The 23,205-nt window shown below is 32.4% G+C and overlaps 5 protein-coding genes and 3 pseudogenes across 9 annotated transcripts; 1 reads left to right on the top strand and 7 right to left on the bottom strand.

Moving 5' to 3' along the window:
* The first annotated feature begins 50 nt into the window (after window positions 1-50).
* Window positions 51-1,800, top strand: LOC123016093. The gene is made up of 4 exons (XM_044416324.1): window positions 51-301; window positions 351-617; window positions 668-788; window positions 836-1,800. Exons 1-4 carry the CDS (start codon window positions 56-58, stop codon window positions 1,780-1,782), a joined length of 1,581 nt encoding a protein of 526 aa, XP_044272259.1. The 5' UTR covers window positions 51-55; the 3' UTR covers window positions 1,783-1,800.
* A 2,349-nt stretch (window positions 1,801-4,149) lies between these two features.
* Window positions 4,150-5,106, bottom strand: LOC123010613 (annotated as a pseudogene).
* A 317-nt stretch (window positions 5,107-5,423) lies between these two features.
* Window positions 5,424-6,926, bottom strand: LOC123016094 (facilitated trehalose transporter Tret1-2 homolog). The gene is made up of 2 exons (XM_044416325.1): window positions 6,828-6,926; window positions 5,424-6,778 (listed from the first exon to the last, which is right to left on the bottom strand). Exons 1-2 carry the CDS (start codon window positions 6,868-6,870, stop codon window positions 5,454-5,456), a joined length of 1,368 nt encoding a protein of 455 aa, XP_044272260.1. The 5' UTR covers window positions 6,871-6,926; the 3' UTR covers window positions 5,424-5,453.
* Window positions 6,927-7,184: 258 nt separating this feature from the next.
* LOC123012982 (facilitated trehalose transporter Tret1-like) lies at window positions 7,185-9,205 on the bottom strand. Of its 3 annotated transcripts, XM_044411265.1 has the most exons (3): window positions 9,020-9,205; window positions 8,575-8,963; window positions 8,349-8,522 (listed from the first exon to the last, which is right to left on the bottom strand). In XM_044411265.1, exons 1-3 carry the CDS (start codon window positions 9,060-9,062, stop codon window positions 8,484-8,486), a joined length of 471 nt encoding a protein of 156 aa, XP_044267200.1. In that variant the 5' UTR covers window positions 9,063-9,205; the 3' UTR covers window positions 8,349-8,483. The 3 variants fall into 3 exon arrangements, with proteins under 3 accessions (XP_044267192.1, XP_044267181.1, XP_044267200.1); XM_044411257.1 differs by having other exon boundaries at window positions 7,185-8,976; XM_044411246.1 differs by having other exon boundaries at window positions 7,185-8,963.
* Window positions 9,206-9,948: 743 nt separating this feature from the next.
* Window positions 9,949-11,272, bottom strand: LOC123010597 (annotated as a pseudogene).
* Window positions 11,273-11,967: 695 nt separating this feature from the next.
* Window positions 11,968-13,446, bottom strand: LOC123014002 (annotated as a pseudogene).
* A 1,859-nt stretch (window positions 13,447-15,305) lies between these two features.
* On the bottom strand, window positions 15,306-20,733 carry LOC123014054 (facilitated trehalose transporter Tret1-like). Of its 3 annotated transcripts, XM_044412932.1 has the most exons (4): window positions 20,666-20,733; window positions 16,785-16,871; window positions 16,305-16,734; window positions 16,021-16,251 (listed from the first exon to the last, which is right to left on the bottom strand). In XM_044412932.1, the coding sequence occupies exons 2-4, from the start codon at window positions 16,831-16,833 to the stop codon at window positions 16,158-16,160; spliced, it is 573 nt and encodes a 190-aa protein (XP_044268867.1). In that variant the 5' UTR covers window positions 16,834-16,871; window positions 20,666-20,733; the 3' UTR covers window positions 16,021-16,157. The 3 variants fall into 3 exon arrangements, with proteins under 3 accessions (XP_044268849.1, XP_044268858.1, XP_044268867.1); XM_044412914.1 differs by having other exon boundaries at window positions 15,306-16,734; XM_044412923.1 differs by lacking the exon at window positions 20,666-20,733 and adding an exon at window positions 16,916-17,068 and having other exon boundaries at window positions 15,306-16,734; window positions 16,785-16,863.
* Window positions 20,734-21,429: 696 nt separating this feature from the next.
* LOC123012975 (facilitated trehalose transporter Tret1-like) lies at window positions 21,430-23,139 on the bottom strand. The gene is made up of 2 exons (XM_044411235.1): window positions 22,892-23,139; window positions 21,430-22,842 (listed from the first exon to the last, which is right to left on the bottom strand). Exons 1-2 carry the CDS (start codon window positions 22,923-22,925, stop codon window positions 21,524-21,526), a joined length of 1,353 nt encoding a protein of 450 aa, XP_044267170.1. The 5' UTR covers window positions 22,926-23,139; the 3' UTR covers window positions 21,430-21,523.
* Window positions 23,140-23,205: the final 66 nt, after the last annotated feature.

The raw sequence follows: 23,205 nt of genomic DNA, 5'->3' as shown, positions 1-23,205 counted from the left end.
AAAAGCGAATAATTTTCTCATTTTTACCAACTATCAAACTTGAAATTTGTCATAAATGTCAATAAAAATGTCCTCAAAAGAAGAAATCGAAATTGATACAAATGAAAGTGTTGGGTCGAACAGATTAAACAAAAGTCATAAATGTGATCACAGATGTGTCCATCAAGGTGAACGTATTTGTTATAATGAAGGAGAAGATAATAAAGAAGCGGTTAAAAGAATACCTGAAGGAACAGCCTCTTCGGAATCTATCAACTCTACAGAATTGGACAGTCTACATTCTGGGGAATCGTTATTTAAGGTTTAAAACAATCAGTTGGTCCTTTCTTAGAACTAAACATTTTTTACAGACATTTAACTTCGAGGCTTCCGATAATGATCCTGACATGGAAAAATGTATGACTTTTTGGAAAAATGTTTTGGCAAAAAATGTAAAACCAATAAAGTGTACATTACTCAGAACCAAGAAAACTAAAGACAAAGAAAAAGAAAAACAAAAGGCAGAAGTGAGACAAGATATAATAAGACATAATGACCCTTGCAAAGACGATGATACCCGTAAAATGTGGTTAGATATCTACAAAGACTTGCAAAGACGAAAACTGGACAAGTTAAAGGTGAATTAGTATTACATATTTAATTACCATTACTTAAAATTCTGATTTAGTTGGTAAAGTCAAAGAAATGTGAGCCATGTGAAGAGTACATTGACGAAGAACTATTAAAAAAACAGGACGCTGAAGATATTAAAAAACTGAACCATTGGAAATCACAAAAAAGACCTTCTGGTAATTTCATACAGCTTTTATTTACTTATAAAAAAAACTTTATATAGCCGGAAAATATGACATCGGTTCCCAAGTGCAGCGTACTCTTCGAGTCCTCAAAGCAGCTCGAACGTCAAAAGATGAGTCAGACAAAAGACACTCCTCAAATGAATCCAAAGTAATGCAAACTTTAAAATCTGTAACTGAATCCAACATCAAACACACTGCTAAACCTAAAACTGAAAAATTCAAAGCTGAATCAGAAGTTACTCCTAGTAAACCCTCATCGGCTGAAAAGAAATCCCAAGTTTCTGAAAAAAATGAACCTGGAAAAGAAATCACTCAAATTGTATCGGACTTGAGCAAATCAAGTGCACTGTCAAAACCGTGTTCTGGGGGCGGCGAAGCGCCTGTACCCCTTGATTTGAGCTTAAACAAAAGTTGCTGCAACTGTGGTTGTGCAATCGACGATTGCATTTGTGCCGAAATTGATGAATTAGTTTCAAACACTCCCGAATTCCTAAAAAAGACGGAATTAGAAACTTGCAGCCCTTGTGACTGTGGCAATGTTTGTGCTTGTGAACCACACCAACAACAACAGGCAAATGTTTGTTGTTGCGGATGTGGCGCCCAGGAATGCATTTGTCAGAATTTGGAAAAATGCCCGTGTGGTTGTGGCGTGGAAAATTGCATTTGTCAGAATTTAAATGCAATGAGGAGTAAAGAATGTGCTTGTGGGTGTGGTTTGGATGAATGTATCTGTGAACAATTATACACAAAGAGGTGTAAATGTGGTCATGCCGACTGCACTTGCGATATGATTGAAATTCTGACAACTTATTTAGAGACTTTGGAGACTCCGCCCGCTGTTAAGGCTGGACTTGACCAGGACAGTTTGAAATTTACCACTCAAGAAGCACAGACTGAAGAACAAACATTGCTGTTGCAAACGACCCAAAAGGAGGGCACTTACTGCTTGATCTGTGGACATTTTAATTGTTATTGTAATAAATAAATGACGATTTTGTTGCAATCGGGAACCCATTTCGTAGGTAACTACTGGCTGTGATATATTACTAAAATACATATCACACCAGAAGTTCCTTCAAGCCAGATTCCCTGAGTATCACTCGGCTTCTCACATTATTCCTCGTCGTACAGTCGAATGCAATCTGCTTTGCTGAACCAGCTTTATGATATATAAAACACTCATACAACTAGATCACCAAAGAAGAATATATCCGACTTGCAACCTGTTGCACAAAAAAAAACCCACAACGGAAAACAAAAGTAGCAGCGTTGACCAAACCCAGGTTGCAAGCGAGTGTTCGATCTAGTCACAATTGAAACAAATGTGAAACAATAGACTGAACACTAGCTTACACCGAGAGCTCTACCGAAAGCAAGGTTATGTGCATTTTGTGGCATTTGCTACGAAAAAACCTAAGTAAAAACAAAACAAAATCAACAGGATTACTTGCACGCACGTGCATCAGTACTAGACATAACAATAAACAAAAATAACATTAATTTCTGATAAAAATGCCAACTTACCACGTGCTTTGTTCAACGGAATTCCCGAAGCAAATGGAAACAGCAATGGCGAATGATGGCGGGAAGCAAACTAATGGGAAGTTAGTTGGTAGCGCGCATGCGCACGAAGAATGTAATGGGCGCCAAATTACATACCTGTTGAGGTAGGTCTTTTTTGTTTGGTAATGCTAATGAATTACCGCATTCCACAAGAACGGGACTTAATTTCAAGCAATTATTCACAAATTGTCAATTTCTGTGCAGTTATCAAGAGGAGTTTGAGACTAAAATGATCAAAAGTGAAGATTTTTGGTACAACTGTACCCCACAAATTATTCCTACCTGCTCAGGTATAATTCTTGATGGGGGTCTATTATTCTGGAGGGTAAATGTACGTTAAAGTTGATTATTTAAATGAGGGTCGGACCAACCTTCGGGGAAGAAATAGGTATATGGGAACACACGAATGTTAAATATAACTTTATTTCTTGTGAAAATAATGATTTACCGGAATTTTCAGTCTGGTAACGTTAAATTTTTAAAATTAGATTAATACAATAGTAACATTAAATGTTGGTACAAAAAGCATACATTTATTAGAAGAAAAAATTACTGAAGTAGTAAAGTTAAGGAAAAGTACTACCATACAATAGCTGATTATTATACAGGGTTATTCATAGATATGAAGCAATATTTGAACCTCAAAAATGACCTATAAAATGTTGTTAATTTAAATAATAACTCGTGTCCGATTTCTATTCATAAGAATTTTACAGCCCTCGGAATGTGGGTATGGAAATTTGTTTTTTTGTAATAACTTCGGAACCATTTGACCAAATATTATAAAATTTGAATGGTTACTTGCGAAAATATACCTTTTAAACTAAAAATTACGAAAACCGAATACATCTACTCAATTTCCGGTTCCAGTAATTGCAGGTCATATTTTCTGTGTTTTTTTTTGTTTTTTTGGCTTCTTGACATTATTTTTTTTTTGTCAAAACAATAGAGTAATCAATTTTGAATAAAAACGCATAAGCTTTAATACTTCTAAAATTGACCGTTTTAAAGATATTTTAATTTTAAGTGAGTACTACACAACACTAACAGCAAAAACTATGAATTTTTAATGAGTAATATCCACGGCAACAAATGACCATGGTTAGGTTTTGCTGTCAGGCATCTGTCAACTTGAGATTGGACGATTATTAGACGATTAATCGAAAATATTTAATAAAAGAGTTTACCTCAGATTCCAAACATAACTTAGAATAAATCCAAATGGATCTCGTAGCATTTAATTCATAAAGAATTCACAACAATTTATCGTTAAAATTAACATACCGTTAAAATTAACCTACCACTTATTCAAAATTCATATTTTTCATTTTCAGCGTTGTGCAGTCCTCACTTTAAATTAAAATATCTTTAAAACTGTCTATTTTAGTGGTATAAAAGGTTATGCGTTTTTTATCGAAATTGATTACTTTTTAGATATAAGTAATAAAAAATTAATGTTAAGAGGCCAAAAAAACGGAAAAACACAGAAAATGTGACCTGCAATTACTGGAACCGGAAATTGAGTAGATGTATTCGGTTTTCGTAATTACTAGTTTAAAAGGTATGTTTTCGCAAGTAACCATTTCAAATTTTATAATATTTGGTTAAATGGTTCCGAAGTTATTACAAAAAAAACAAATTTCCATACCCACATTCCGAGGGCTGTAAAATTCTTATAAATAGAGATCGGACTCGAGTTTATTATTTAAATTAACATCATTTTATAGGTCATTTCTGAAGTTCAAATATTGCTTCATATTTATGAATTACCCTGTATATATAGAAATAATCAATTGATGTCATCACTTAACGTTGCTAATTTTTTATCTAAAACCAAGTTAACAAACAGAATGTTGCAAAGCTTTACAATTATTTTTTGAGGATGTCTTGTAGGTATCTCTTGAAAAATTTTGTGTTTAGTTTTTGGTACGAAGAAAAGTGTGAATAAGCCAGCTAAGAAACAGAAAACAAGCAAAACGTTCTTTATTTACCGAAATTATCATTCAAGTTATTGAAAAATTTCGTAATAATGAAACTACCGAACCATCAGCAAGTCTAAGACACTACAGATATCCCAAAGGACTTGACATTTGGTGCGAATAACTTAGAACCTTGTCCAAGACAAGGGAATAAATTCCAAATTAGCACTTAAAACTGGTAGCCAGGAGAAAGGAGTGACGTCACAATGAACCGTGTCTTTCAAGTAAAATGCAACAAATGCTATCATCATCCCAAAAACTGAAATCAGGAGAAATATCTTTTGGCCTAAAACCGATCTTCAAAAAATGGTGAAAAATAAGACTAGTATCTGATAATAACTGAGGAAAATGCGGCCGAATGTTGAAAAATTGTGAATGTTGAAAATGAGTTGAGTGTAAAATACAATAACATTAATTCCTGATAACTGCTGAAAACTCATTGAAATTGCTAAAGTTTTACGATTATAGCTTTCGTTTTAAATAAATCTCCGAAATTCTTTTTCTTCTGTGATTTATTATTGATGACGGGATATGGATAAGTTCTTTAGTGATCATAGGTACAACTTCGACTAGTTCCTCTTAGTTTCATCATCAAACTTTTCTTGGCTTCATCAATTCTATTCTTACCTATCAAATAGGACGGCGTTTTTGGCGCTACTATTACAAATAAGATAAAGAAAAATATCGGTAATAACGATGACTTTAAACATGTTGGGTCCTAAAACATACAGAATCAAGTGTCGAAAAGACCAGAAGATACCTAAAAACAGTGTGTGTGTGCGCGTGGATGATTTTTTTTATTACAAATAGCGTTATATTAAAAAAAATATTTATAGTAAACTAAAATAAATAAAATTGAGGATTATATAAAAAATTACCATAGCTATTAAAAGTAGCAAGCCTCATGCACACTGCTTTCTAATTTTGACCATATTTTTTAATGTATTAAAATTAATTATTATTAAAATAAATTAAGTAATTATATTAAATTTATTAATTATATTAAAATAAATTATTAACTAGCGCTCTTGTTTGCTGGTCAACTTTCGAGGGAAGTAATCTAATAAGTATATGAGAACGCACGTATGACAAACAACTTTATTTTCTGTTGTAATTATTTTTCCAGAATTTCTTGTATCTCTTGGAAACTTTTACCTTTGGTTTCTGGTACGAAAAAAAATGTGAATAAGCCGGCCAAGAGACAGAAACCGGAGAACAACCAAAATGTTCCCTCTTTACCGAAAATATCATTTAAATCGTTGAAAAATTTCGTAACAATAAAACTATCGAACCAACAAATGAATGACACTAAAGATATCCCAAAGGACTTAACATTTGGCGAAAATAACTCAGAACTCACTGTCCAAGGCAAAGGACCAAATCCCAAATTGAGGGACACGATGTATAACACTACACTCAAAATTGGTAGCCAGGAGAAAGAAGTGACGTCATAATAAACCGTGTCTTTCATGTAAAAAAAAGCACCAAAAATTGCCAGTGCAGTCATCATTCCGAAAGCTGAAAACATGAGAAATAGCTTCCGGCCTAATCGATCTGCGAAAAATGGAATAATCAAACTGGTGAAAAATAAGACAAGTCCTATAATTATTGAAGATATTTCGGCCGAAATGTTGGACCCAGTGGTCTCAAAAATGAGTTGGGTGTAAAACAAAATGGCACTAATCCCTGATAATTGCTGGAAACTCATCAAAATCACCGAAATTGCTAAAGCTTTGCGATTAGCTTTCGTCTTAAATAAATCTCCAAAGCTTCCTTTCTTCTCCTGTTTCATTGATGACTGAATGTGGATGATTTCTTTACTGACCATACTTCGACTCCTTCCTCTCAATTTCATCAAACTCTCCTCAGCCTTATCGATGCTATTCTTACTTATCAAGTAGTACGGTGTTTCTGGCGCTAGCGTCACAAATAACACAAAGAAAAGTAACGGCACGCACGCTAGCGTGACATTAAATGCTACAATTGACATGTAGGGCCCCAAAACATACGGTATCAAGTTTCCAAAAGTCCAGAATATGTTTAAAGTCACTGATAACATCCCCCTGTTTGAATCTTCAGCAACTTCCGCGATGTACAAAGGGAGGATTGTACACGCTGCACCAAGGGCAATCCCGGATAAAAACCGGGCGAAATAGTACCAGTAGAGGTGTTGCACTAGGGCTAGTATCCCAAAGGAGATTATGTAAGGAACTGAAATACACAAAAGTGATATTTTTCGACCGAGTTTTTCCGAGAGAAAACTAAAAGGAAAAGGTCCGATAAGAGCACCGATGTTAATTAGTGAACCAATCCAGGATTCTTCATCGGGAGTTATAGGTCGGCCTAATGGGTTTATGTTCGAGTCATTTGAATAGAGTTTAGGGAGTATCGGGGATGTCCATGTTATAGTTATGTCGCCACAAGTTCCCAAAATATCGACTAAAATAAGTTTGATGATTGTTATTTTTTTTTGGGAGATTATACGTACCAGTAATAACAGTGAGAAATGTGTACGAACAAAATTTATACATGGTTATAAGTTAGTCAAGGACTTTTTCTTATGTTACTTAATAAAATTTCGTCTTTGTAATAAAATACCTTTATTTGTACGTAGAATTAAAATGATTTATAACAAGCGTGTTGTGTTATTTGAAATTAAAGAATACAATAAGGTGTAATTAAAATTTTAAGTAATAAGTAAATTGAAGTAATTATTGTATTACGAGTAAACTTACTACAAATATTAAGATGTCGTTGTCAGGTTTGATTTTGTATTTCGACTTTATTTCTTATACGACTTACTGAAAAAAAATTTTTCTTGTTCAAAAATAGTGTCTTACGTGAATACTGCAGTATTGTGAAAGATAGTTTTGCTAGTTGAGACATAATTAAGTAATTATTAGGCTTTATTGGATTTATTTAAGCATTTACAAAATCAAGATTTCAAAAATAAACTAAAAATACATACATAGAGATAATAGGACTGCTGTAACGTGTTTTTTATTATTTTAATCGATAATTCAGTTGTTCGACAATTATATTTTTATGCACATTTAAAAAAATATATCACTGTTTCCACTGTCATTTTATCGCTTATTATCAATATAATTGTAAAATATTCCATCAGATTTTTTCCTCAATTTATAAACATTTTTAAAGACACTTCAAGATTGCTTATCGATTTAAACAGAATAACATTATCACTATTATACACATTTATTATTTTGCATTGTTTCCGTAATCACAAAACAATCAAATACGTTGAATTTGTCCACCCACTTTCAGCTTGCAAGTCACCTTTCCAAAATCTCCTGTATTTCTTGAAAACTCTTTCCTTTCGTTTCTGGGACAAAAATAAACGTAAATAACCATGCAACCAAACAGCAACCACCAAAGAACCAAAACGTTTCTCCTTCACCCAAACTTTTTTTCATATCTGTGAAAAATTTAGTCACGAAGAAAGAAGTGGTCCAACAAGCAAACGAAACTAAAGATGCAGCGTAAGGCTTGACACTTGTTGGAAATAATTCTGATGAAACAGTCCAAGGTAAAGGACCTATACCTATGTTAAATGTCACGATAAAAACTACTAAACATGCAATAGGGAGCCAAGAAATTGCACTGGTGTCTAAATTTGTTGAATTCTTAAGATAGAAATAGATGCCTAACGCTAGAAGAGATAGAGAGATTCCAAGAAGTGAGATCAAGAGTAGAAGCCTTCGGCCGAGACTATCAGCCACAAATGGAGTGCCAAAACTTGAGAAAAATATCACTACACCTATAATAATAGACGAGACTTCAGGTTTCAAACCATTGGCACCAGCAGCAGTGAAAATTTCTTGAGTGTAATACAAAATAGCGCTAATTCCAGAAAGTTGTTGCGCGATTATCAAAACTACCGAAATGATTAAACCTTTCATGTAAATCCTTGTTTTGAAAAAATTAATAAACGTTCCTTGGGACTCATTTTTGGCCAATTCGGACTTGATGTATTGAATTTCATTCTCTACTACTTTCTTGTTATTGGATCGCAGCTTGAGAAGTGATTTCTCCGCTTGAATCATTTTATTTTTGCCAATAAGAAAATACGGAGATTCGGGTGCTATTAAGAAGAATAAAATAAAAAAAGATGCTGGTACACATGCTAAGATAATATTGAACCAAAAAATGGATATGTATGGGCCTAAAACGTATGGAATTAAATTTCCAAAAGTCCAGAAAATGTTTAAAGTCACTGATAAAGTTCCTCGGTTTGAATCTTCGGCGATTTCCGCTACATACATGGGGAGGACTGTGTAGCCACCACCGACGGCAATACCTCCCAAAACTCTTGCAAAATAATACAAGTAGACTGTTTTTGACACTGCGAGGGTTATGTAGGAGATGATGTGAGGGATTGCGATCAAAAGCAGACTAATTTTGCGACCGTATCTCTCGGCGATGAACCCAAATGGGAATGGGCCGACCATAGCACCGATGTTTATCAAAGAACCAATCCATGATTCGGTGTCAGAGTCTATGGGTTTTCCTAAAGGGTTAATATCTGAGTCGCTTGAGCTCAGTTTTGGCAGGATCGGGGAAGTCCAAGTCCCTGTTATGTCGCCAGAAGTCGCCAAAAGGTCGACTAAAAATTAATTCTAATTTACAAAATTTATAATACTTAATTATTAAGTAACTTACCAGTCAGGACTGTTAATAAGGTGTAACTTAACAATTTAAACATTTTCTATGGTAACAGTTGTCAATAAAAGATATGTTTTGAGAGTTACGAGTTATTTTATCTGCCCATCATGAAAGTTGATTGTTAAATAATTTTATCTTTTTTACAAATCACTGACTATCTGGCCCATCATTGGTTTAAAAATTGAACACGTGTTACAGTTTTGGTCTTTAATACTAGTGCACTTGCGTTTCGTTGAAAAGAACGAATGTTTTTGCTCGAGGCCACTTTATGATCATGCACCCACACAAACTAATGATTTTGGCATTGTTATCGGCGAAATAATTATCTTTGAATTTATTTTAGTATTGTTTTAAATGGAATTTACTATGACTTTTTAAATATTAAGCGGGAGGTGGTGTCAAGTATCAAGTACAACATGGTTTAAATCAAGACTGAACTTGGGCTGACTAAAATTTATTGTTATGTAATTTATTGTTTTGTAATAGTTCATGCGTAAAATAATATGTTGTTCAGAATTATTATGTTGAAAATAATAATATTCCTTTTTTTACTTTATTTTGGTTTATAAATACATACTAGCATATTTAGTCGTTTACTGGAAAAGCATTTTTTTTCCAATTTTTCCATAGAGAGAAATAACAATTTCAATTTTTTAATCAACCAGAAAGATAGAGAAATGTACTACCAAAGTACAGTAAATAGTCGTATGCCAATTAAAAAAAAATGAGCCATAACAAAGATATGAATTTTGTGCGTTTGGTTGTACCACAGTACTTTTGGTTCAATCTTTCGTAACCTTGAGCTTGTTTCATTTTATATTTTACATTAAAAAAGTAGGTATTGTACATTGACACAGTTATAGGTTTTGAGTAATAAAATTATATCTGATACAAATTATACATTATCATTGATATAAAAACTTAAATTAGTTACGGAAAATAGCTTCGATTTCATCAAAGCCCTTTGTCTCGAAAATGAAGAAAAATGTTATCACAGCAAAAAACAAATAACATCCAGCAAACAGCCAGAACGACTCTGCATATCTACAACATCTAATAACAAAAACAAAGTCAATAGACAAGAGAAATACCAAAAAACTATCAGTAAGAAAGTTGTTTTCGTCAAAACTTTTGTTGGTAAAAGAGAAGAAGAAGTGAATGATTGAGATAATTGAATAAATTTCGGGTGGGACTAAACTTTGAGTCGCATTTTAAATATGACTTGCATGTAACTATTAAAGAATGTATTTTTGAAAGTTGGGTGAAAATCACTAAATAGGAGACGCAAAAAAATGCTTTGATCCAACCTCTGTTTCTGAAGATTTCCAAATATGAATCTTCCTCTTTTGAATCCAATTGTGATTTAATTTGAGTTATCAGTTTGTCAATGTTTTTATCAAATAATCGCCAAAGATAATGAAGTGATTTAAAAGCTTTCGCTTCTTGTTTCCTCTGTATTAAATAATACGGCGATTTAGAGACCAAACAGCAAAAAATCGGGAAACAAACAAGACATATTGCGACTAGGGTTATATTATACAACATTACAGAAACAAAAAGACCCACACTGTACGTGAACACAATTTCCAATACTAGCAAAAGTCCAGACGAAGACATTAAAATTCCCCTATTTACATCTTCTGCGATTTCAGTGTTGTACACGTGACAAGCGTAGAACAGGCCTCCGCAAGCCATACCCATTAAAATTCTTGCAGTGTATGAAATTTCGATAAGTGAAGTGAAAGCTGCAGTTAGGAAAGCTACCAAGAAAAATGTCATTACTAAAATTCTGGTAAATCTCCGACCCACTTTCTGTGTTACAAATCCGAATAAAATAACCCCGAAAATAACCCCAAATGACAATAAAGACCCGATTAATGATATTTCAGTTTCTGTTATTATGCGTCCAAGGGGATTTTGTTTCGGTTCGTTGGTTAGTAGTTTGGGGATCAAGGTGCAGCCAGTTATGAAAGCTGCGACATTTGCTAAAATATTTTTTTATTATTTTATTAATTAAAAAAAAAACTGACTTTATTCTTTTGATAATAATGGAGTCTGGGTTTAACGTTAAGTAGACAGATAAAATCTTATTATTCAACTTGTAATAAAAATATAATTTTAATTTTTTAAATGTGGTCTTTAACTTTTTTTAACTTTAATTTTAACTCATGGTGTTTTATTTTTACTTATTTATTTTTTTATTAATATGCTTATTTGTATAAGCAAACTTAATGGGTTTTTAAGAAACATGTCGAGTATAAATATGTATGTATTACATATAAAAGAAATAACTAATTGCTAATTTGTATTTGAAATGAAATATTAAAATTCAATAGAAAAAATTGTAACACACTGGTAGCTAATTAAACACAAAATAATAAGACAGAAAAATCATCGAGATATAAAAAACTTTTTGCCACTTTTTTACTATACCAAGTTAATTATAATAATTAGCAATTATCTCGTTTTTTTTAAACGTTCTTGATTTTAAGAAGCTTATACGAATTGCATTTTTGTTCTTATTTTTATCAAAATAAAACTTTAACAACTTTAATCCCAACGTTACAATTATTTTTCGAGAACTGCTTGTATCTCTTGAAAACTTTTACCTTTGGTTCTCACTCGGTAAGGGTTTTTTTCTATAAGTGACTCATCCTAGTATATTTAGTAGTTAGGGGTACGAACTGATGTGAACAAATCCTACCTTATAATTATTATCTAATCTGTCACAACGTTTCCAAGTAATAAATCATTTATTATACATATTTTCACAAAATTTATTAACAAAAAGTTATGACAAATAAATATCCATAGAAAATATACACAATAAACAAACAAGTTTGTTTCAATAATAAGTACTCGTAGTATTTTAGGTATTTAGGTTTTTTTTTATTAACAAAAATATAATGGTATCTCTTGTTGTTTAAATTTTATTGCAAACTTCATTTAATCATATCCTACCTATTTAAAATATCATTTATTTCCTGCAAACTTTTGCCTTTTGTTTCAAAAATAAAAAAATACACAAAAAAGTCAAACAAAATACAGAATCCTGAAAAGAGCCAAAATGAACCCGCGCTACCAATTGCCTCGTTCAAAGACGCGAAATACTGAGTCAAAACCCAGCCAACAAACCAATAAATACAAGTTATCAATAATGTAGCTTTCGATATAACATTTGAGGGTAAGATTTCGGATATGAGTGCCCAAGGGAGTGAGCCCATCCCACAATTATAAAACATCATAAAAACAATAAGAGTAACCACAGGCAACCAGCCAATATCAGAAACATCTTGCCCGCTATTTTGCATATAGAAATATGCTCCTAAGACAATTTCTGATAAAGCTGCTCCTGTTATACTTATCAGGAGTAAAGTCCTGCGTCCCGCTTTATCACTGAGTAGAGGAGAAATTACTGAAAAAATCATCTGAACTGCTGCTACAGCAATTGAAGAAATTTCAGACGGAATGTTACTCCCGGTCGAGTCAAAAATGTTTTGCATGTAGGAAAAAATAACGTTGATTCCACTAAATTGTTGGAAAGTTGTCAAAGCGATACTGTAGACTAGAGCCTTAGTACTTGCTCGTGTTTTAAAAATTCCTAAAAATGAACTGTGTGTCATTGTTTGCAAATAAGTTTTGATTTGGTTTAATTCTTCTTCGAGTTGTTTGAGAGGACGCCGTCTAAGATAATGCAAGGATTTCAGCGCTTCTTTATCTTGGTTTATACTTACTAACCAGTAGGGAGTTTCAGGAGCGATATACCAAAACAATATCATATAAAAGAGAGTGATAAAAGCAAGAATTAAATTAAAAATCATAATAGAAACAAAGGGTCCAACACAATACGAAAATAACAATCCTACCACAATAAAAAACCCAACAGACGCAGTTAACAACCCCCGATTTGAATCTTCAGCAATTTCGACTACATAAATAATCGAAACGCAAAACATTCCACCTATTCCTATCCCCATTAGCACTCGAGCTAAATAGAATAGGGCGATAGTTTGGGCAAAAGCTGCCACTAAGTAGGCTACCAAAAAAGGAATTGCGACTATTATGGCGACCGTTTTTCGTCCCACTTTCCACACGAGACTACTCCAAATAAAAGGGGCTACAATACCACCCACTGAGAGTAAAGATCCGATCCATGAGGCTTCATCTTGTGATATCAGACGACCAAGTGGTGATTCGTCGAAGTCTGACTGGAGTTTTGAGATTATAGGCGATGACCATGATGAAGCTGTTCCAACAATAAATGCCAAGATATTGACTAAAATTTAATAACTAAAAAATAAAAAGTGTTAAGTGGGTATTTACCAGAAGCTGCAGCCATAAATGAGTACTTGCCTCCTTTAAAAAAACCCATGTTGTACTACTGGTTTGGATTTTATCAATGATGCCAGTTGATCAGTTTAGTTCTTAAATTGAGATGATTAGGAGCTTCTTTATTTTGTCTGATAAGATAGAAATAAGGTAATCCATGCTTGTGTTTGTAAGGAACTTTTAATCTTTTTGTGTAATATTATATATAGTAAATGAAATTACTTAGTCGGTCAAGGGTAGATTTTGTTTCGGCTAAAGTCAAATATGTATTTTTATTATTATAAAATCAGCAAATTACATCACGTTGCATTGATCATGCTTTTAAACTTTGATCTATTTTTTTAACGTTTTTGTGCAATTAATAGGTGTGTAAAAAATTATCAAATACTTGATATAAATTATTATGGAATTATAAACATATTATTACATTTGAAATTTTAAAAATAAATCTTTCACACGTAAATTTTGGAGCCTGGTAGTTAAATGAAATAATTGTTACTGGTAACAATACTGAGTGACTTAAAAAATGCAAAGTTTGACTGTCCACTTGAAATCTTAAAAATTATGACTATGAGTTATCATGTTGGTCAAATGACAAGCAAGGTGCACAATAAAGAGATGACAAATTGTTTATTTTAACATCTACTTATCTTAAGTAGAATCGGAAAAAAAAATTCTATTGCTTTGTTATCTATAAAATTTGGTGCAAGTAATTGGCTGGTAATTAATGAAAAAAAATTCTTTTTGTTGTGTTATAGAAAAAATATTTTTTTCGACAAAAGACTATAGTCAGAACTGTAAAAATAAACGCGAGTAAATTACATGAATAAATTCTACAGACAATTTTAAAGAAAAAAAAAGTTGAAACATAAATTGCTTAACAATTGAAGTTATTGAAGTAAATATTAAAAAATACTCTTAATTATTGTTTAATTCAATGTATATTAAATTAAAATAGCAGTTGCAATAAATAAATTTCTACTCATTCACTGTCAAAAGTGAAAAAAATTATTAATGAAAAAACTACAATTAAAATGAAAAATCAATATAAGAGGTATAACTTCTCAAAAGGTAAATACTAAGATTTTCACCGTCTATCTTTAAAAACCCTCACCTGGGTTTTATTAGATCTCTTACCCTATTTGGATAACTCAATTTGGATCCAAATTAAATACAGGGTGATTCAAAAGGTACGGACCATCCTTTAATTGGGTGGTGATAAGGGACATCCAACTGAGTAAAAAGTTATATCACGAGATATAGCTTTCGTAAGACGAGATTTTGAGTTAAGTTAAGCCTACATGATAGTGGGGAAATTGACAGTTCTGTTTGTTCTAAAAGAAAGCTAGAAAAAAAATCTGTATTTATTTTTGTGTTTAGCTTAAAGTCTTCTATCACCATTCGAGAGTTGGTCAGACACTTTTAAATCACTCTGTATGTGTTTTTTTTAAGTTTAAAATAGTTGCATCGAAAATTTGGTCAGGCTCATTATTATGAATCACTCTGTATATTTATATAAACCACTCTTTAAACATAAGTTTCAAAAAATTACCGATTATTATTAGTATTATCTAATTATCAGTGAAAGATGCTTTTGAACTTACTTTTGTTGCTACTGGAGTAAACTTTTTATTTATTCTATTTATTTCAAACACAAGAATCTACGGAAGAAACTAAGTCATTGTTTTGTAATAAATGGCTATTATCACAATAAAAAACTACTTAGAGTATTTGCAATTATAACTACAAATCAGCATCGTAATATTATACGCGAGCGAAATAATTCCTACTGATACTAAAGCGTACATACATACATATAAGTAAGTTAAATATAAATATATTACTTCGAACATAGTATTTAAATGTTTAATTTTCAAACCTCATTGATTCACTCGTAATTAAAGAAAGTAAATAAGTATGTACTTTTTAAGAATCTAAAAAACATTAGCAATAATAAAATTCAAGCAAATTTATTTTTAATTTATTTTCTAGTAAAAATAAAAAAAATATTTATTTGTCTTTTATCCTACATATTTACATGTAATACAGTTTATTGCTTATTTATGCATTCAAAATGGCTTGAATCTCATTTAAACTTTTCCCTTTTGTTTCAAACATGAAAAAATAAACAAATAGTTCAAAAAGCACACAAATCCCTCCAAACAACCAAAACGACCCAGCCATCCCAATTTCGTGTGACAAAGATCCAAAATATTTTGTAAGAAAAAATCCAATAAGCCAGTAAAAACTTGTAACTACAACTGACGCTTTTGATATGATATTCAGAGGCAAAAGCTCGCCCATGACGGCCCATGGAATCGAACCTAAACCAAAATTATAAAACGCTATAAAAACCACGAGTGATAAGATAGGCAACCAGCTAATACCAGAGACATCATCTCCGTTTTTTTGCAAATAAAAATAAACACCTAGAACAATTTCGCAAGTAATCGTTCCAGCGAGAGCGATTAGAAGTAACAATTTCTTGCCGACTTTGTCCAAGAAAGGGGGCGAAATTGTAGATACCACAAATTGGACAGCACCCACAATAATAGAACACACTTCTGGGGGAATAACACTTCCAGCTTCATGAAAAATGTTTTGTGTGAAATACAAGATGACGGTGACTCCGGAAAATTGCTGCGAGATGGTTAAGACCACACTGTACACAAAAGCTTTCACTGTTCCTCTTGTTTTAAAAATTCCATAAAACGAGGTTGGTTTTAACTGTTTAACGTGTTCTTTGATCCCTTCTAACTCTAACTGAACTTCATTGTGCGGTTTTTGTCTCAAATAACTAAGAGCTTTAAATGCTTCCTCTTCTTGGTTTATGCTGCACAAATAATATGGAGTTTCCGGTGCCAGAAACCAGAAAACGGGCATATATATAACACAAAAAGCTGCAAGAATTAAATTAAAAGCCATTATAGAAACATAGGGTCCCACACTGTACGAGAAAAGTAAGCCCAACATTATAGCACTTGTTGTGGTTGCTTGGAGGGTTCCCCGATTTTTCGCTTCGACACTTTCTACGACAAAAATCGGTAGAATGCAAAACATTCCTCCCACTCCGAAACCCATCAAAATACGGCTAACGTAGTAGAGAGAAACAGATTCGGCGAAAGCCGCTAACAAATAGGCTACCAAGTATGGAATTGAAATCACTGTCACTGTTATTTTTCGCCCTGTAGATTGTACCAAATAGCCGAAAATAAAAGGGCCAAAAATTCCACCCATTGCGGCCATTGACCCAATCCAGGACTCTTCTTCGTCGGTTATTTGTCGTCCTAGAGGAATTTTATTGATGTCTTTGCCCTCTAAAATAGCGATTACAGGTGATGACCAAGCTATCGACGTTCCGGTAATAAATGCGATAATGTCAGCTAAAATTTGTATTTTGATATTACATACAAATATAATTTGGGGGTTTTACCTGCAAAAATGACGAGGTAGGCATGGTTGATTCTTTGTAGGAAAGCCATTTTCGTGTTACTTCATTGCTTTGGCTTTGACTGCAAACCTTATCATAAACTATTCTTTAGTAAATGCTATAAATTTTATCACTTAATGTTACTGATAATTAATCAGTCTGATTTAGACAGTGGAAGCAATCAGTCATTCTTGAGTCATTTTTATCGTTTCATATAAAGCATTTCAATTAATTTTATTGAAATTTGAGGAAGATTTGGGAGTACAAAAGTCAACAGCTTAGTATATACCGGGTGCGGCATCCATTACGCCCAGAAACAAAATCCCCACTTCTATTCAAATAAAATTGTTGAATTTTTTTACACTTACCTGAGCATTAGTAAGGTACATTCTCTAATTTTTTGGTAATTTTTCATTTACAAACGCCTAAAAAAATAAAAAGTAATTTTCTCCCAAAAAGTTTAATTCTAATTTTTATACTGACCGCAGATTCACTTCCTACAATTGTTTACAAAATCAGAAGAAAAAAAAACAATTAGATTTTGAATTAAACGAAATTTCCATCTTAACTTTCAAAATCATTTTTATTTATGACCTTGCTACTTGTGCCATCGTAAATTTAGATGACAATGGATAACTGCAATTAGGGTAAGATTCCAAGGTTTACAACAAAAAGACCCTTTGAAGCGGTCGGCTACCAGTAAATTATTCTTTTGTTGGCAAATTATACCATTTTGTCACAAATCACGCGTCTGGTTTGTGTTTAAATAAAAAAAAGCGATTATTTGGCTAACCAAGTCAAAATTTGAAATTGTGATATCAAAGTTTGATACGCTAGCAGGTACAGATTCATTTAGTGTAAAAACTTTATAGGTAAATTAACAAAAAGTATTCATAAAACACACAAAACTGTTATGGACTCATTTATTATTAAAAAAAAATTAGAAAAATTCTCAAATTATACCCTATCAATAATTAGTTAGGTATACAGGGTGCGCCAGAACTCGCGCCCAAGAGAAAATTTTCAAGTAAGATAAGGAACATGAAAAAAATGTTTAAAAAATTCTATCTGTCAAAAAATTTTGACATTTATTTTTTAACATTTGACATTTTTAATATCTATTTAAGGATACTGATGATCTTGTATAGGTTTTTTTACAATTATTTAGTAAAGGGACAAAAATTTTGCCACTAAAAGCCACAAATGAATTGAACAGAGTTACAATTTAGGATACAGCTTCCTTGTTTCCTCTTTTAATAGCCTATAGCAAAAAAACTTGGAAAATTATTTTTCCAACAGAAATAAATAGAGTCAAAGTGCAAACTTTAAACTCTCATAACTTCGAAATTTTTATAGATAAATTTTTTTTAACATTTTTTCCATGTTCTTGGTATTTTACCTTATATGGCATTTTTCTCCGGGGCGCTAGTTCTGGCGCACCCTGTATGAAATATCGCCAGTTTTAATTAATTAGAAGTCGGGATTTATCAATGGGCGTAACCGATGCCGCACCAGGTATGGTATACTAAGAGTATGTAATTTTAAATATATTTATTCTCATATAAATAAAGCAATTTTTATACACATATGAAGTCCAAGTAAAAAAAAACGATGAGAGTTTATTTTTGCAGTGTTTGAGAAAGGTGTAATTTAATTTTTTTTGCGATACTGAATTGGTAACTAGCGTCAATGCTAGCGTTTACATAGTTACAAACGACTCCAGTAGATAAAATTTACCGGCCTAGTCCGGTAGTAGTCTGGTTTTTTGTTTTCATAAATTTTTGCTTACTTAAAAGTGATCGTTGCAGTATCTCAAAAAATCTTATACAATATACAACCGGTAGCACTTTTATGGCCTTGCCAAACATATTGGTCTCGCCTTACGGCTCCACCTGTAAAGTACTAGCGCGACCATAAAAATGTTGCTTTCGGTCTAATGCCGTAAATATCTAGCTATTGTGACTATTAGTATAATTGCTACCAAATAAAAATATTTTTCTTATAATGTTTCTCCTGTATTAACAATCAGACATTAAAATTAATAAAAGCCGACCCTCTTGATTCTTCTTTTGTTGCGGTTTCTTTCAAATCCGATTTTTTGTGAAATTGTTTTTTGAATGTGATATTTGAGGTGTATTTAGGTCAGAAGCCTTAATATACCGAATCTCTAATTCGACAAAAATTGGATTCTTATCGTTTTTCCTTTGGACCCTTCATATAAGTACAGTTGGGGACAAAATACTTTGGTCGTCAATGTGACTTGAGTGACATTAAATTGTAAAGGATGCTTTAGGACTGTTAACCTTATTTTTAGCTACTGTCAATCACAGTTGACAAGTTGGACATATTTTTGATAGGAAAATACAGTTGCTGTCATTAATTTGAAATTGTAACGTTAAAGCTTGAATTACATTAAAGTGTCAGAAAAGTGACGACCAAAGTATTTTGTCTCCAACTGTACAGGCTGAATTATGAAATGAATTATGCCTCAAGCCATACAGTAATGATGAGCCTGAAATTTTTTTTGAAGCAACCAACATTACATTTCATAGATAACGTGGATATTAAAATATTTCGTTTTAATAAGTTAAACATAGTAATCATATTTTTACTTTTGACAAATTTCTCAATCAAAATGACTCCAGTTTTAGTTTAAGTCCGTCTATTTGGATATCGCGCTGGATAGAAAGGTGCAGTCTGCAAAGCGTTTTTCAAACATGCTTCATAAATTAGAATCTTGTTGGTCTTTTTGGCAACATTTTAGTAATTCTCACTAAATTCTCCAAGGTTTGACATTTTATAAATTAAAGTTGAAGTGCTATTTGGTCACTACGTTTAATTTATTAAAACTAAATATTTTAATATCCACGTTGTCTTTGGATTGTAATGTTGGTTATTTCAAAAAAAATTTCAGGCTCATTATTACTCGTGGGACATCCTGTATAACTTCATTATTTTTAAAGATTATAACCGAGATTATGACAATACTTCTTGCGTAGAACAAAGTTGCAGCTTATTGTCATCTATTCTTTAGGATCGATGCCTAATCAATGCTGCTTTTTGTTTCACGGGAACTGACATCAATTTCAGTTTTTTTTAATGAACCATCCCGTATATTTTATTATTTTATTCTTCGACACTGTCAAAATTTACGGTTTTTCTCCCATGTAAGGAAGTTTTAAGGTTTTGACAACTGCTTGGCGTTTCTCAATACGAAACGTCAGATTATTTTTAACAGATTTTGAAGCAATTTTAAGCTTTGTTGAGTCTAATTTGAAGAATAAAATGTTGTATTCAACTCGTCTTCGTGTAAATCGGACGCTTTATTCCACCTCGTGAATGATAAACCACTCGTTAACACTCGTGGTTTAATAATCCACTCGGTGAAATAAAGCGTCCGATTTACACTCAAACTCATCGAATAAATAATTATTTTTCAGTTTTATTAAAAAATATTTTGTAAAGTAAATATAACACACATATAAGTTATGCGTTATAACTCACGTGTGTGTAATACGTTCAAAATCAGCACAGTTACATCTTTGTAATATGTTAATTACGGATCAAATCAATAATAAATAATTATTATATTAAAGGGTGGATGAAGGTAGGTCACTTAGCATGTCATTTTAATTTTCCCTAGGAACCACCAAAACGGTTTTGAGTGATTCTCAATAACTTTTTTCATTTGAGAGATATTGCCGATTGCAAGTTTTAAAATTGACACAGTGTATGTATATCACATTAGTAAAACAAACAAGTCTTTTAATTGTATGTCTGTAAGTTTCTACAGGCTTTAAAATTTTAATTATATTCTTCATTAGAATAACTTATTTTTCTACATCCATGTAAAACTTATTATTAGTTGATCTACAAGTACTTACCTTTTAATTAATTCGACTTGCAAAAATATATATGTGTGAAATAAGTGTATTTATCGGCAACTGTTTAAACTATAGTATTGAAAAGGAAGTTTTGACCTGACTTTTTAATTTATAACATGACCTTATTTGAAAACACCGATAGAACAATACTTATTTTTAAAAGGTAAATTTAACATTGTTTAAAAAATTTAAAAAATATGGATCGGTTTATAGAACCAACGAAATGCTCATATTCACGGGTTCATCGCGCATTAATTTTTAACAACGAATTAATTTTTAATATGCATCTATTGTTTATTTAAATAAATTATAAAATTATAGTTGTCAAGAAAAATTTGTTAAAAAAATACTTTGGCGTTTTATTGTGCAAAAAATAACATCCGGTTAGTGTTACACTTACCGGTTCCGGTACCGTGATAGCTCATTTACCAGATTCTTATGTTTGTACAGGCTCTGACACCGTAATAGCTCAAAATAAAGCCGGAAAGTTTAATTTACCAAACAGTATAAAATAAAAAACGAAAATTTGCCATAAGGTATTTTCTTAGGAAAATTCCTATTTCTCATAAAGTCGATTGTTTCTTCAAGCACTGATAAAAATTATCAGACTTTATATTAAACGATTTTTATAATAAATTTCTTGTCTCAATCTAGACAATTATAATTTAGTCTGATTGCTATCGATCGTAATCGATTGTACATTTTATTAATTATTATTGGCAAATCATCTTACAACTTAACTCTTAAATTAAAAATAACAAAAATTTTATAAAAATACATTTATTTAAGCTTATTGTTAAGTAAATATGTACAATAAATATTATTATTAACAACACAATTCCTAACAATGGAATCAATTTACGACTCTAGAATATCCTGAATTTCTTGCAAACTCTTTCCTTTCGTCTCAATAACAAAAAATAGAGTAAACAAGAAGGCAACAATACAAAATCCTCCAAACATCCAAAACGACGGTCCCATACCCATCGCATCAGCAACCGATTGGAAAAACTTTGTAATCAAAAACCCAATAAACCAACAACACATAGACGTCATCGCTGACGCAACTGATTTAACATTCGAAGGGAACAATTCACCCATCATGGCCCATGGGATAGGCCCAAATCCACAATTGTACGATATAATATAAACCATGAGGGACACAAAAGGTAGCCATGATATCGCATCAACATCATCTCCATTGTCCATCATGAAGAAATAAAGTCCTAGAGGAACTTGAGCTATCAACATTCCAAGGGCAGAAAAACATAAGAGAATTTTCCTGCCAAGTCTTTCTACCAAGATGGGTGTGACAAAACTGGTCAAAAATTGGACAACTCCGATGACAATGGAAGCCACTGCCGGTTCTAAATTACTTCCAGATGCTTGGAAAATCGTTTGGGCGTAAAACAAGACTACGTTGACACCAGATAATTGTTGGAAAGCAATTAAAAGGACCGAAATTGTGAGACCCTTGACCAGGCCTTTGGAACTGAAAAGGTCACTAATACTTCCTTCTTGACTCTTCTCAATTGAGGCTTTAATATCTTCAAGTTCGGCGTCATTTTTCGAGCCAGAAGATCGAATTTTTTCTAGTGATTTTGACGCAGCTTCGTGGTTGCCTTTTGAGATGTAATAATGAGGGCTTTCGGGTGCCAGGAAGAAAAACAAGACTAGGTAAATGCAGGGAATAACAGCTAGGATTATATTGAAGGCCATTACAGACACGTAGGGACCTACACAGTATGAGAAAAGTAGGCCTGAGGTTATGAAAACGTTCATCACAGAACCTAAAGTACCCCTGTTTTTGTCTTCTGCGATCTCTCCTGTGTACATGGGAAAGACTGTGAAAACACCTCCGACTGCTAGGCCCATTAAAAATCTTGCAAAGTAAAAAAGGCCAACAATTTTGGCGAAAGCCAAGGTTAGGTATGATATGATATAAGGGATGGCGAGAGCTAAGAGGGTGAATTTTCGTCCAAATTTATCAGCAGCATATCCAAAAAGGAAAGGGCCAAAAATGGCCCCTAGAGGTAAGAATGAACTAATCCATGAGTTTTCTCCTGAGTCTATCTGCCGCCCCACGGGGTTTATATCAACATCAGTTTCGTTTAATTTTGGAAGAATTGGACTTGACCATGAGATAGCAGTCCCGGTAATAAATGAAATTATATTACCTAAAACAATTTTGATCATGATTTGAAAATTTGAAAAATTTTGACTCACCAGAGAGAGCGGAGAAGTACACCTGGTCAAACATTGTGTCAAAATATTACTCTTGAGGACGTGTGGAACGAACTGAGAAATTTTCAGTCATCTCTCTTTTCTAAAAGTAATAGCACAATCGAAGATAAAAAAGATACTGAAATCACCACACTTAAAAGTTTTCCCTCGCACTTATAATGATAGATAAGAAAACTATTAAAATATGATCGGTATTGATTTTTGTTTAGAAGTTGGCACGTTTGTTATTGGATCCTCTGGTAATAATTTGAATGAACGCTCTTTTGATTGGAGCGATAATACTATGATTTTGGCTA

The sequence above is a fragment of the Tribolium madens genome, unplaced genomic scaffold (genome assembly GCF_015345945.1).
Source record: "Tribolium madens isolate multiple individuals breed KSU strain unplaced genomic scaffold, Tmad_KSU_1.1 Scaffold_19;HRSCAF=116;Tcas5.2_LG9, whole genome shotgun sequence".
NCBI classification, from domain to species: Eukaryota; Metazoa; Arthropoda; class Insecta; order Coleoptera; family Tenebrionidae; genus Tribolium; species Tribolium madens.
Note: the sequence above shows the minus strand (reverse complement) of the source record. Positions and strands in the feature narration are given on the sequence as shown.

Excerpts from the sequence above, each read along its gene's own strand:
- LOC123012975 (XM_044411235.1), bottom strand. The coding sequence starts at position 22,925 with ATGTTTGACCAGGTGTACTTCTCCGCTCTCTCTG. Across the intron at positions 22,843-22,891 it reads GTACTTCTCCGCTCTCTCTG|GTAATATAATTTCATTTATT; the intron begins GTGAGTCAAAAT and ends AAATTGTTTTAG.
- LOC123012982 (XM_044411246.1), bottom strand. The coding sequence starts at position 9,062 with ATGTTTAAATTGTTAAGTTACACCTTATTAACAGTCCTGACTG. Across the intron at positions 8,964-9,019 it reads CTTATTAACAGTCCTGACTG|TCGACCTTTTGGCGACTTCT; the intron begins GTAAGTTACTTA and ends ATTAATTTTTAG.
- LOC123014054 (XM_044412914.1), bottom strand. The coding sequence starts at position 16,833 with ATGGCTTTCCTACAAAGAATCAACCATGCCTACCTCGTCATTTTTGCA. Across the intron at positions 16,735-16,784 it reads CTACCTCGTCATTTTTGCAG|CTGACATTATCGCATTTATT; the intron begins GTAAAACCCCCA and ends TACAAATTTTAG.
- LOC123016094 (XM_044416325.1), bottom strand. The coding sequence starts at position 6,870 with ATGTATAAATTTTGTTCGTACACATTTCTCACTGTTATTACTG. Across the intron at positions 6,779-6,827 it reads ATTTCTCACTGTTATTACTG|TCGATATTTTGGGAACTTGT; the intron begins GTACGTATAATC and ends AACTTATTTTAG.
- LOC123016093 (XM_044416324.1), top strand. The coding sequence starts at position 56 with ATGTCAATAAAAATGTCCTCAAAAGAAGAAATCGAAATTGATACAAAT. Across the intron at positions 618-667 it reads GAAAACTGGACAAGTTAAAG|TTGGTAAAGTCAAAGAAATG; the intron begins GTGAATTAGTAT and ends ATTCTGATTTAG. Across the intron at positions 789-835 it reads ATCACAAAAAAGACCTTCTG|CCGGAAAATATGACATCGGT; the intron begins GTAATTTCATAC and ends AACTTTATATAG.